This window comes from Arachis duranensis, chromosome 2, assembly GCF_000817695.3.
Source record: "Arachis duranensis cultivar V14167 chromosome 2, aradu.V14167.gnm2.J7QH, whole genome shotgun sequence".
NCBI lineage: Eukaryota > Viridiplantae > Streptophyta > Magnoliopsida > Fabales > Fabaceae > Arachis > Arachis duranensis.
This window is the reverse complement of record NC_029773.3, coordinates 15,230,119-15,244,626: the sequence shown is the minus strand read 5'-3', so window position 1 is coordinate 15,244,626 and position 14,508 is coordinate 15,230,119. Positions and strand designations below refer to the sequence as shown.

Here is a 14,508-nt window from a genome sequence, read left to right as displayed (position 1 = left end):
GCTTTCTTGTCCGTTGGTCTCTCTACAATCTCCCAAGTCTCGTTCCTTTCTAATGCACCCATTTCTTCATTTATAGCGCGAACCCAGTTCTCATCTTTTAAGGCTTCTTGTATTGATGTAGGGATTCTGATAGAATCAATAGCTGAAAGGAAATTCTGGTGCTGTACAGAAATATTTTTAATGGACACAAATTTGGAAATAAGATATTTGGCACAGAATCTTTTTTCTTTTCTCATGGCAATATGTAAATCATTTAGGTTAGTTGCACAAGTGGTATTTATGGTGTCAAGAGTCTCAAGGGTATAAGGTCTTACCTCCGATTCAAACGAATGAAGTTACTGTTTGACCAGGATGGGTTCTCGCTACCTTCGCTGATATTGTTTTGCAAAAAACTTGTCCTCATTATTCTCATCATTATTCTTTTCTAGTAGTGATGCTGATTCAGGGTCTTTGTTATCCTTCGAAGAAGTGAAATTTTGCAACAAGAGAAAGGGTGACGACTCAAGGAACTCAGCTTCTGGAATACTCTCCCCATAAAGCTGAGAACTAGGAAAGAAGGACTCGAACTCATGAAATGTGACATCCTTGGAGATATAGAATCTACGACTTTGAGGATGATAGCATTTCTATCCTTTTTGTTTTAAGCATAACCTATAAAGACATATTTGATTGCCCGAGGATCCAACTTACCCCTATGAGAACTATGAATATGAACAAAAACAGGACGGCCAAAGATACAACATTGAAGACTACTCATAATAGGGATAGAGGGGTAAAATTTGGTCAAAAATTGAACAGGGCTAACACCATCTAGGACCCGAGATGGTAATCTATTAATCAAATAGGTGTCCGTTAGGACAGCTTCCCCCTAGTAAGACTTAGGAACAAACATTTGGAAGAGTAATGCTCGAATAACCTCAAGAAGATGACGATTTTTCCTTTTTGCCACCCCATTCTATTGAGTGGTATCTACATAGGTCAATTCATGAATAACTCCATTATCCTTAAGGAACTTGGAAAAATTTTGGTTCATATATTCTCTGCCATTATCAGAATATAATCTCTTAATCAGGCTTCCAAATTGTGTTCGAACCATTTGGTAAAAATTTTCAAACAAGTGGAAAACTTCAAATTTATCTTTCATGAGAAAGATCCAGGTAATTCAAGTACAATCATCAATAAAAGAACAAACCACTTTGCACCATAAATATTACTAATAGTTGAAGGTCTCCACACATTAGAATGAACAAGATCAAAATGTTTAGAACTTTTATTATTACTGGGAGAAAAAGTAGTCCGATGGTGTTTAGCTAATTGGCAAACATCACATTGAAAAGATTCGACAGATAATTTTGTAAATAAAAAAGGAAATAAAGACTTTAGGGTACTAAATGGAGGATGACCAAGACGTTCATGCTGAAGCCATATCTGAGAGTTTGCACAAGACGGTATGTTTGTCTGATGATTTGAATTAAGTGCTTTTTGGGTGGTACTCTTTTCATGTAGTAAGTAGTATAACATGTCCTGCTCTTTAGTGATTCCAATCATCCTTCCCGTGGCAAGATTCTGAAATACACAATGAGTATGAAAAAAATTTGCAGCTCAATTTAAGTCTTTGGTAACCTTATGAATAAATAAGAGGTTAGTAGATAATTTTGAAACATGAAGCACATTTTTTAAATGGTTAGATGGTTGAAGGTGGATGTTACCATATCCAGTAATAGGAATATGGGAACCATTAGCAACAGTGATTTGTTTGTGACCAGATGAATTAGTGTAAGATGAAAAAGAAAGAGAATGAGGTGTCATATGATCTGTAGCACCAGAGTCTACAATCCGGATACTCTCAGTGCTAGGAGCATTAAAGGATAAGAAGCTAGAACTCTTACTAATCATGGTTAAATCACAAGGGCTAGATGTCTTACTAAGTGAGTTCATAAGACCACGTAAACGGTCTAATTCTTCTTTGCTATGGGCTGGGGCCTCCTTTGCACCTTGTGAGATAGTTGAGTCTTCCACAGAGTCAGACAATGTGTGGTTAGCACGTCTTTGTATGGCACCTTTGAATCCTCTAATACGTTCGAGGACCTTCTCCTTTCCATGAAATCTAAAACATGTGTCCTTAGTATGACCCGTTTTCCTACAATAACGGCACCAACAATCATCACGGTGAGCCTTTGAGGGAGGCTTTCCATATGAAAGGGATGGACCCTTTAAAGGACCTTTGCCAGTTTGCTAGAACTAAACCATCAATAGAATTTTCTTCTTCTAACATGACTGACCTTCAATTTTCTTCCCCTCGTACAATATGAAAAACTTTTGAGAGAGAAGGAATTTCTTCTTTACCCAAAATTTGAACCCGAATTGGATCAAATTCAGAGTGCAAGCTAGACAGAAATTTAAATATACATATCCTTTCAATAAATTGTGTCAATGTAGTAGAATCAGATGTGTACTGCATAGTCAAATTTTGATACTAATCTAACTCGATCCACAAACGATTCAGCATCCCATAGTAGTCTGTTACGGAGAGGCTCCCTTACTTGGTATTGAAGATCTTGTTTTCTATTTCATAACATGCTGCAGTATCCTTCTTCATTGAGTATGCCTGACTTAGATTATTCTAAATCTCCTTAGTAGTGGGGAAGAACATATAATTACGGCTAATTTCTGGTGTCATAGAATGCCATAACCAGGTCATGATAAGAGCATCCTCATCATCCCAGTCTTCATATTTGGGGTCTATCGTGGCTGGAGGGTTCCCTTCTAGATGATTGCCTCTTAAGAGTAGTGTGAACCAGTTGAGACCATTGGAGATAGTTGCGCCCATCAAAACGATACAACCCTTGTAACACCGGTAAATCATTGGGGCTGACAAGAGGCGCAGTCTTATCATCCGTCATTGGAAAGAATCGGCAGCAAAAGAAAGACAGAAGAAGAAGAAAAAAAAAAAGAAAAAACCGACGATCATGTCTGGGAAAATAGCGTCGCAATCAAAGAGATCGCGCCGATGGCAACGAAACCACCTGGGCTTTGTATATCAACAAATCCATCTTTGATGGTGGTGGTCTCGTTCAGAAACTCGCCAAAAAAAATTTTGGTGGCGGCATGCGGCAGCGGCAAGGCACCGAAACAGGTATAATTGCAGCAATGAATGCTGCCTGGAAAAATGATGGAAAATGCGAAAGTAGAGCCCTTAGAATCATGAGCTCTGATACCAACTTGAAAAGACGATTTTTTAATATTATTCCTGAATTGTTTCACTTAGAGAGTGATTACATACAGAATATAAAAAATTTTTTACTCCCTAATTAAGAAAAGAAAGTAACAGGTAATAAAAACTATTTAAAACAAATCTGCATCAAATCTGTCCTAATATAAACAAATTTGTACTAATTATATAATAATTACAACATTTGGTAGTAGCTGTTATCCATACATTCGACCTTATAACAAACATAAATTAGAACACACATCTCTTAAATGTATTTTTCTAGGCTATGCACCTAACTTCAAAGGCTATAAATGCTTGTCACAAAGTGGAAAAATTTATATTACTAGGCATGTGACATTTGATGAATATGAATTTCCATATACACAATTGTTTCTAGTTAATAATGTAGGTTCAGCTCTTAATTCTGTTCAGTATCATCACATTGAAGGTTCTACCTTATTTCATAAATCAATTGCCACTACTGTAAAATCACCTCCTACTACAACAAGTTACCTCTCTCAACATCATGGACAGAAATTCAATTCATTCCCCACACAACCTGAAACCACTGATGATCCTGCCTATATTACTGTCCCATCATCTTCAATGGTACTCAATACAGGTATAGAGAGCCAGCTTCCATTGTTGGAAATTGAATCTCGACATAATCATACTCATACCTCCATCACTTCTTCTAATATGCATAATTATCACCCTATGTTAACAAGGTCCAAAACTGGCTCATCAAGACCGAAAGCTTTAACATCAACTACTTTAACTAATAACTATTTTGATCAACCCCTAAAATCTGCAGTTGTTACTTTAAAATTTTGGCATTGGCACAGTGCCATGAATGAGGAATTTAATGCCTTGATGAGAACCAAAACTTGGACCTTAGTTTCAACACCACCCAATGCCAAAATCATTGGGTTAACTGGGTTTTTGCTGTTAAAAGACAGCCAGATGGTACTGTTCAGAAGTACAAAGCCAGATTGGTTGCCCAAGACTTTCACCAATCTGAAGACTTTGATTTTGAACAAGTGTTTAGTCCGGTGATTAGACCAACAACTATGAGAATTATTCTATGCATTGCTTTATCACACAATTGGACAATTCGTCAATTGATTTTAGCAATGCATTTTTAAATGGTGATCTTCATCAAACCATCTATATGCATCAACCAATTGGTTTTGAAACAAACTTTGATTCATATGTGTGTAAATTAAATAAATCTCTATATGGTTTAAAACAAGCACCAAGGGAATAGTTTGATAAATTAAGCACAACGCTAAACTCATTTCGTTTTTGTAGTTTTAAGTAAGACTCATCTCTTTATTGGACATAAACCAGATTCGGTGATGTATATTTTATGTTATGTAGATGACATAATTATCACTGGTAGCCATAATAGTGACATAGCTAATATGATAGGGCAGTTAGATAAAATTTTCTCTCTAAAAGATCTAGGAGAACTAAGTTATTTTTTGGAAATAAAGGTTCAAAAATTGCTTAAGGTCAATTTCGTCTATCCCAAACCAGGTATATAATTGATTTGTTATCTAAAATAGGCATGGGGAAGCAACCCTAATGCCTACACCTATGATTTCATTCTTATAATTGATGTCCAGTGGTTTTGAGAAGTTTGATGATGCAAAACTATATAGAAGTGTGGTAGGAACATTGCAATACTTGTGTATCATATGGTCATACATATCTTTTGTAGTAAGCAAGATAAGTCAATTTATGCAATGTCTTTTGCTTGCTCATTGAAAGGTAGTAAAGAGGCTACTAAGGTATCTGCAAGACACAAAAGAGTATGAAATTTTGATCCATCCAAGCACAGATTATAGGCTATATGGGTTTGCTGATGCAGATTGGACAGCAGACTTGGAGGATCTAAGGTCTGTAACAGGTTATTGTGTTCTCTTAGAGCCTAATTTGATTACTTGGTGTTGCAGCAAGCAGACCACGATTAGTAGAAGCTCAACTGAGGCAGAATTCAGGAGTCTAGCTGCCTGTGAAGAGGAGTTGGTCTGGTTAACAAATTTGCTTGCTGAATTAATGATTTTTCTTAAAATAGTCCCCACTATTTTATATGATAACCTTAGCACCGTGTTATTCAAAGCAAATCCAATGCTGCATAATCGTACCAAGCATTTTCAACTTGACGTTCAAATTATTCGAGAAAAGCTAAAGTCCAAATCTCTCCATAAGGTTCACATTTCAGGGAATGAACAGGTAGCTGATATATTAATAAAGCTCCTCTCATTGATTGCTTTTCAGAGGTTGAAGGACAAACTTCAAGTGATTTAGAGGCCTCACTCAAGTTTGTCGGCGGACGTTAAGGATAGTATTGTAAAACAGGCTCAAGATGAGCTCAAGAAAAGTCAAGAAAGTGTAACCTAAATGCTAAGTGATAATGCAGGTATCTAAGTGTTGAATCTTTGATTTTTCTTCTTAGCTTATATAAGTCTAAGAACACTTGTGTAAATGGTGCGTTCTATTCTAATCATGAATTTACATATTCACATTTTTTTTCTTTTTCTGTTTTCTTTGTGTGAAAAGCTTTATTCTCAAAAAACCCTTAACAAGTACAAACATATAAATTTTTTTATTTACCAAGTGCAAAATAAAGTATTTCTACTCTTGAAAAGTATAATCATCTTTTTAAAAAACTTTACTAAATGAAGTCTAAATGTTAAATAGTTTGAAAATTTGTATCCGAAATTTTTTAATTAAATTAAGAATAATTTATTATGTTAACTAGTTTTATTTTTATTATTTTTACACTCATTTAATAAATAAAATAAATCAATAGAGTATATTATGCTAGAAATTATTTTTGATATGGAGATAAAGATTGTGTTTTAGTTGAATATTAATATTTGAAGTGTACTACAGTATTGTGGACGTATAAAAAAAATGTTCAACACACATCCTGCGTGTTGTCACGTATCCAACATACACCCTGCATATTGCCAGGATGATGACACGTGTTCAACATACACTATGTGTATTGACTTTTACCTACAAAATCCACCCACTTATAATTACACCAAATAATCCTATTTTTAACAAAAATACGAATATATTTTTCATATAAAAATAATTATTCATATTATGCAATGTGCAACTTCTTCAACTTTTACTTATACATGAAAATATTTATTTATTTATTTATTATTTATTTAAATAAAAATCAGTCATTAGCTAAGCCCTTCTGTATTCAAGCTGTCACAACTGCCCCTCTCTTTCTCTCTCTCTCCCTCTCTCTCTCTCTCCAGTCTCCACCAATCCCAGAACCCAAATCACTGATTCTCTCGCCCTCTCCCCCGTTCGTAAAAATCATGTTGCTCTGCTCCACCTCCAGTTGCACCACGACTCCTTTCTTCTTCTTGTTCTTCTTCTTCCATCTCCACCTAGTTCTAACCACCTCGGCGCCATGCCCAGGCAACGGCTCGAACGCGACGACGATCTACGAAGCGCTGAAGGAGCACGAGCTGCCGATGGGTCTGTTCCCCAAGGGAGTAACGGATTTCGAGTTGGGCACGGACGGGCGGTTCTGGGTGCACCTTGAGCAAGCCTGCAACGCCAAGTTCGAGAGCGAGTTGCATTACGACAGCAACGTCTCAGGGTCCCTCAGTTGCGGCAAGATCGACTCCCTCACTGGTATGGAGGCTCAGGATCTCTTCCTTTGGTTCCCCGTCGTCAGCATCCGCGTCGATCTCCCCAGCTCCGGCATCATCTACTTCGATGTCGGTGCTGCCTCCAAGAAATTCAAACTATCCCTCTTCGAAACCCCTCCCGACTGCGTTGCAGTTAAGCCTGATAATGGTCTGTCTGCATCGTCTCTTCCCCGGGGCGAATCTGGAAGGCCCTGGAATCTTCTTGATCAGGAACCTTCTGGAACAGATGTTCTATAGGCCTTGCTGAAACTAGTGATGAAACAGTTCTCGCTGGAGAGAGTGTGAATTAGCAGCTCCAATTATTTGGGCCTTCTGTCTTTGTTTCTGTTAGCTCCACATATAGTGCAGACTTGGTGGTATAGCATAAGCAACTTGTCTTGAGGACAAGTCTGCAAAAGATTTTGTTGTATGTTAATTTTTGTGTTCTTATAATGATATAGCTTTATTTGTTTCGGAGTTTATATACATTATACTTGCTCTTAAAATTGAATGAAACCAAACAATGAAAACCCTAACAAAGCATAATCTATTGCTTGAAATTTCCAATCACAGGAAATGCTTCATTTTATGGTATGACAAGAAACAAATACAACATGGTATAGGCCAAAGTAACCCTACATGATAAAATTGGTACAACTAACTAAATATAAAGAGCATACATATGCTTGAATACATGTATCACTGGTCCAATAATACAAAGTTTTTGTAATGTAAAGTATAGATAATCACTAATTTCTTTTTTACTGGCATCAAAGAATGATTTAATTTGTATTTGTCTCTGGAATTATTCCTCACATAAGAGAAATTGGTGTAAACGGGGACTATCGATAATATGCCATGTGCCTTGATGAAAAGAATGGAGAACTAGCAACAGAAGTCTTTTGTGTTTGGGCAGTATTTTGAACAGGCTTCTTCTTTTCATTCCTTGTTTCGGCACGGAGCCAAGTTTCAACAACAGATAGCAGATTGGCTGAAGACTTCAACTCGTCGACATCGGATAATTTTTCTGCTCTCCTCAGCTCACCGGCTTGTATGTATGCCAAATGAGTTGCCCATGTCTCCAGTCCATCAAAAATGTGAGTTGCATATACAATTGTAGCTTGTCTCTGCAAAAAGAGTAAGTAACTGAGAAAATGATTATTATTATAACAATAATTATTATTATTACTTGATACTATCTTCCATTGGGGCAATATTGGTTGCAATTTTAGACAATGAATCAATGATATCCGGTGTGTTTCATCAGGCAAATAGATAGAATCAGAGAATACCTGTTCACATTCTTCCTTGAAGAACTCTAACAAATCCATCCTGGTAACAACATCCAAGTCAACGGTAACTTCATCCAGCAAGAGAACCTGAAAATTCAACCAACCAGAACCAAGTGTGCTAATGAAGATTCATTGGAAGTCATATGAATATTAACATTTGAATATTTGATTTTGCATTCTTTTTGTCTTATCTTTATTTCAGTTAATAGCTTACTGACTTTGCGGTGCCTATCCTTTATCTACAGATCTACTATGTTCTTATAATCTTAACTGATAAATTCGTCGAGTTTAGCCAACTATGCTCGAGACATCTTTATGGTATTAAAAAATTATCACAGTTAAAACCCTGCCCTCTAAGATGACAAACACCTCCTCCTCTGTCAACACCAACACTAATTCTTCTACCTATCCCATGTCCTATAAATACAACATTAGTAATGTTGCATATTTGAACCCAATTTCAGCCGATTATTGTTTAGAATTTGAACTAATTTCTGCCGATTATTGTGTAGAATTCAAAATTATAAAATAAAATTTAATTTTCATGCCCTAGCCAGTGTAAAGGAATTTTACATAGACATCTAATTGTATATTGCCGCATCAATAAAAATAACTAATTTTCAAACCCACTACTAAATCTAAACGCATGAATTTGATTGGATGACTGTGTAAAATTCTTTACATTATCAGTGTATCAAAATTAAACTCTAAAAAATTATATACTAAATAAACTAAGTTAAACACTCAAACTACACTTTAAAGTACGTACCATCACATGCTGAAACATAACTCAGAGATGCAAAATGACAGTATTGGCACTGTAGTTGTCTACAGATTCTCTATGTGATTCATTACTTTATACCTTAAATGGATGAAGCAGACCAAGACATATTTGCACTCTACGCCGCTGCCCATCAGATACCTTATGCATTCGCCACTGAAGATCTATATCAAGCAGTTCAATCAACTTATTTCTCCTGTCAGGATCAGCACCCTCAACTGCCAAAAGTACCAAATACTTTCACATTACAAGGACAATTATATAAATAGGCAAACACCATCAAGAACCTATAAACAACACTACATAACCCAGTTATAGACATGACTTGGCTTGAGTGCCCTTTATTTTAACTTCTATTACTCTAAGTAGGGACTCTTTTGAGGACTCCAAAATGTTGCATGATTAGCATTTCTCTTAATATTTGGAAGTGAAAAATCAAGATCCAGTTACATTTGACGACAAATAAAACTATGTTTGAGATGGCAAATGAAGATACAGTCGAATTTGATGACAAAGAAAACCATGTTTGAAACGCACCTCCAAAGATCATATGTTCAGCAGAAAAGTCTCCTTGAAGTGGAACATCTCCCTGCATATTAGCAATGGCATTAACACATGTAATGAAATTGATCAAAGCATATAAAATATGGGGCACAGCCTATTTTGTGGTTATATTTTTTTGGTGCTTGTGTGTGTGGGGGGTTTGTCAGGGTACAGTCTTTGTTGAATTCATGTGTTTACCAACAAAAAGAAAATGACACAAGGAGAAAAGTTAGCACAATGAGGACAGCGTAAACAAGTCTATCACAAAACTGAAGGCCCTCAGTGCGCCTGCTATAGTTTGCTCACATTAAACTCATAGGAACAAAGCACACACTATGGACCAGGTTGACATTTGATAATACACAGTTATATGTGCAAAATATAATAAACACGAGTTGTGCATCTCCACTATAACAGAAACAAGATTTACCTGCTTGGTCTTTCTAGTTTAACTAAACTAAAACCCCAAATTTTCGCATGAGACTTTTTGAGCACTCAAAGTAATTTGTTGGCGAAATTGAGGAGGTATTTCATTTTATATCCTGTAAGCATGTTTGCATGATTGCAAATTTTAAAACTTTTGTGCTGAGCTTGTAATTTTTCAATTCCAACATGCAGTTATTGAATTTGGTTTTTATGTTATTGCGTATGGTGTTATATTCATTGATTTGGAGCTTGGAAGAAAGAGTTTTGATTTTTTGCTAACTTGAATGATTTCAAGTTCTGTTTACCTTAAAGTACGAAGCATGTATAAGTGTGAAAATGTTAGAAGGAGACAAACTATGCACTATTCAGCGACCAACTCCACATTTTAAATCAACAATTACTAAGAGCAAGAAGAGAGCATCAAAGAACTCACAGCAGAACCAATGGTTTTACTCCATGATCCCCCCAAGTAAGCAAGATCACCACTACATACTAGATGAGTGTCATGGAAAGCAGAACCATTCAACACCCGCACAACATCTCTTCCTCCAACCATGTGCTTTCCAGCTAAAATCTTCAGCAATGTAGTCTTCCCTGCAAACAAACCACACCCTCAAATTCACAAACATCACATACAATTCTCACTACTAAGCTTCAGCAGAATAATTGCACATATTTGAATAAACTCTTTCAGAAGTACTTATACAACAACAACAACAGCAACGAAGTCTTATCCACTAGGTGGATCGATTACATAGATCAAACAACGCCATTGTTCCCTATCATGTATTTTCAGAAGTACTTATATGACAATTTATTTTTCTTTGAAAAAAAAAATGAGAAGCAATTCCAGTAAAAAACAACAACAAAGCCTTATTTCACTAGGTTGAGTCAGCTATATGGATCAACCGACACCATTGCGCCTGTCCTGTATCATATCTACTGTGATACTGTTGTCACATATATTTCATTTTACCACCTCATGTATAGTCTTTTTAGGTCTACCTCTACCATTCGCCACTTGTCCACCTTCCATCTCATCCACCTTCTTAACCGGGTGCTCTGTTGATCTTCTTCCCACATGTCTAAACTACCTAAGTTGAGATTTTACCGACTTTTCTACAATAAGCGCTATCTCAACTTTCTTTCTTATATCTTTATTCCTTATTTTTAACATCTAATTATTTTTTTAACCTAATTTTTCTTATAGTTATTGTCCAAACAATCGACAAAAATTTTGAAAAGTAATTGTCCTCTATACCACAAGTACTTTAAAGTTAAAACCTACTTGACATCAACTGATCTGGTTTAAGCCAAACAGACCTTACTATTAAGTAAAGCTCTCCAGCTCTAAGTGCAAGTTGGTCTTTATCTTTATTCTTTTTTTTTTTTTCAAGAAAAAACAAAAAGCAGATTTTGAAGTTGAAACCTTGCTTAAGCGGAACAAATATTAAACCATTTGAATCAATCAAACATCGTTCTAAAAATTAATCATATAGCAACATTACTGGTAACAAACTGACACTAACACCCACAGAACCCAACCACCCATAGTATTTGATATGCATAATTCTTTTGATGTAGCTATTATATGACAGTGTCAAATTTACTTTTACTTAAAATGCCTCAAAATCAAATCATTAATGCAGAGTATATACTAATCAGAATTCAGAAAGCATATATCTATTCACCATTAACCAACTCGAATTTATATATTAATAAATATAAATTATAATATTAGGGATTACCGGATCCATTGGCACCAAGGAGAAGGCATCGAGATCCAGGAGAGACGTTGAGCTTGAAATCAACGAACAGAGGCGATTGCCATTCGTAAGAGAATTGCATTCCATGCACTCTGATTCCCATAGAACCTTCCTTTTCTTCTTCTACCGCCATTCCTGTATTGTGTTGTGCTCTCTCTTTCTGTATCTCAGCAATCACCAATGCAGTGACGAATGAAGCTTCTTGCTGGTTGGGGTGCCTTTTTATGATCTTTTTGCATTTCAAATTTTTGGACCAATAGAAAACTTACACGTCAGAGCGTGTGGTAGTTGCTTTGAACTAAATGGGAAATTCGCATCTTGTGAACGCGCCACACTCCACGTCGTTCCCCTCCACCAACCTAATCGAGAGATGAAACGCAGCGTCCTTTTTGGTGCAGGAGCTAGCAATACAGTTTTTTTTAATATATAACGAGGCCCAAAGAAAAAAATAAATTAGATACAAACTAATCAGTAGTTCTTCTATGAGTAAACATTCAGTCCGCTCATGTCTATTTTAAAATAGAATTTGCTCACTTTCTGAATGGGTCGGGTTTTTCAGTTGCCTAAAAATGTGAGATATGGGTCACCTTTGAGCGTCTGGATCTCCTTAGCCAACAGGGAGAGGATGGTCTTCAGGGAGTGTGGTTTCACCGAGTCGACGGTTCAAAAAGGAGGGGACTACTTACAAAAAGGACTCCAACGCCTAAGTCAGTGTCCGAACGAAGGCGACAGATAATGTGAGGGGTAGGTGACGTACCTTTGGGGAGGGGTAGGGCCCTTCCTATATATAGTTTGTACTAGGACGGGTCCCACAGGAGCAGACCCACCTTCCAGGAAGCTTCCCCTCTCCAGCTGGCAGGTTTCGCACAAATAGGGAGGTGGCGCGCGGGTTATTCTTCGGTTCGGGCATGGCGCATTATTGGGTAGGTGGTTTGTCTGGACTCGGGTTCTTGTTTAGCTGGACTGGGCTGGAATAGTGCTCCCAACGCGCCAGCTACGTCGACAACCACCGTTGGGTATTTAATGCCCATTATGATTAATTTAAAAGTTTGGGAAAAAGTATGCTTTGCCCCTGACTTTTGCGCTTCTCAGAGCGGTTATCTTTCAATTTTTTCCTTCTTTCTTCCACTCTTCCAACTTTTTTGCATTCCATTTCGCCATTTCCAAATTCTTCCTGCATCACCTTTTCTCATTTTTCCCTTCAGTTTTTTTGGGTTCCACTAGGATTCGTTTCTGGTTCGACTACATTTCTTTAGAATTCTTTAGCTTTCTTCGACGACTATCTTTCTGATAGGTATCCTTTCCTTTTATTGTAAGTTATTGCAAATGGATGAGTGTTGCTGTTGTTACTGTTATTGTTGCTTCTTTACTATCATTTTGTTTCACTTTTGCAATCTTCGAGTTGTGCATGTTTCCTTACTTGAATTGTGTCGCCATTAGTTAGGCTCTAGGGGAGTTGCCATTATATTTTCATTTTTTAACCATTGCATAATTGTAAATAGGCTTACTGTAACACGTAGAGTTAGTTCCGGTTTCCCGAACTCCAGAGCTTATTGACTAAGTGGTATCCCGACTGTAGGTATGGCCAGCATTCTATAGCAAGAGTTCCCATAGATCGCTATGCCTGAGTTACTTCGGATGTGAAGGATACCCCCTCCCAGATGACTTTGGAGGATCTCTAAGAGTTCTGACAATCCGACTTGCTCTGCGGAGGTGGTCCCAAGGAGGAACGTTACTACGCATTCGTTCTTGGGAATGAAGAGCGGATATGTCATCTGAATTTGAACAACCCCGAGTTTCTGACTGGATATGGCTATACAAGTCCATGTTCACCAGCCTGGGGGTTCGTATCCCCTCCCCCCTTCAAAATAGCACTTCTTAACCGATGCGACGTGGCACCGTCGCAATTACATCCAAACAGTTGGGCTTCGGTCCGTTGCTTTGAAATGATTTGTGAGTACTTGGAGTTGCCAACCTCGGTGGAGGTCTTCTTGTAGTTCTTCATCTTAACGAACCCCTCCAAGAAAGAGAAAGCCAAGAAAGGGTACATGTCTTTTCGGGTAGTCCAGGGTAGACGGATCTTCGGGTTGTTCGAAGACTCCTTTAACGGCTTTAAGGGAAAGTATTTCAAGGTGCGGCCTACCGAAGGTCAACATCCTTTTTGGTTGACCTTGGAGAGGGACCACCGCATCCCGACTTATTGGAGCTTCGAAGCTGGGGCCAACGCCTTCACGAAGGTAAGATACAAAGGGTTAACCCAGGAGAACAAAAACGTAGCTGACGTGCTGTTGGCTATTTTTGGGAAAAACAATGCCAGTCCTCATCTTTTAATGGGTGACCGTGAGATGGGTAAGAGCTACATAGGGGAGTGGTCGGGTGGTCACTGTTTCGCTTTTCCACCTTTTGATTTGCTTGCTTACTCGCTATCATATTTTGACCTTTTTTTGTAGTGTCCATGGCTGTCGCACAGGTGGGACTTGATAATTTGATGTCCAAGTTTCTCCTTGGGGACGATGATGACAGCTCTACCACTCCCACTGTCGACGTCCAGACCTCGCCTGATCCCGAGGTCCAGTCCCGTCCCCCTCCGAGAGAGGTTGCTGGGACCAGCACTGGCGCAATTTCTCCAACGAAAGAGGTCTTGGGGGAGGGGGCAGGTCCAGAAGTTGCTATTGTCGAGAATCCTAGGAAGAGGAAGTCGACCTCCAGCCCAGAAGGGGTTCTCACTGTCATGGAGAAAAATTTTGATGCCAGTCACTTCATCGATGCCCAGCTTTTGCCGAGAACTGAAGAGTTCTTCGATGGTGGGGACCTTGCCTCC

At 37.9% G+C, this 14,508-nt stretch overlaps 2 protein-coding genes across 2 annotated transcripts; one reads left to right on the top strand and one right to left on the bottom strand.

Moving 5' to 3' along the window:
• Nucleotides 1-6,430: 6,430 nt before the first annotated feature.
• Nucleotides 6,431-7,361, top strand: LOC107473730 (uncharacterized). Its single transcript, XM_016093320.3, has one exon. It carries the CDS (start codon nt 6,562-6,564, stop codon nt 7,135-7,137), a length of 576 nt encoding a protein of 191 aa, XP_015948806.1. The 5' UTR covers nt 6,431-6,561; the 3' UTR covers nt 7,138-7,361.
• A 68-nt stretch (nt 7,362-7,429) lies between these two features.
• LOC107473729 (ABC transporter I family member 21) lies at nt 7,430-12,049 on the bottom strand. Its single transcript, XM_016093319.3, has 6 exons — nt 11,670-12,049; nt 10,355-10,515; nt 9,490-9,541; nt 9,034-9,170; nt 8,172-8,258; nt 7,430-8,006 (listed from the first exon to the last, which is right to left on the bottom strand). The coding sequence occupies exons 1-6, from the start codon at nt 11,818-11,820 to the stop codon at nt 7,722-7,724; spliced, it is 873 nt and encodes a 290-aa protein (XP_015948805.1). The 5' UTR covers nt 11,821-12,049; the 3' UTR covers nt 7,430-7,721.
• Between the last annotated feature and the right edge of the window lie 2,459 nt (nt 12,050-14,508).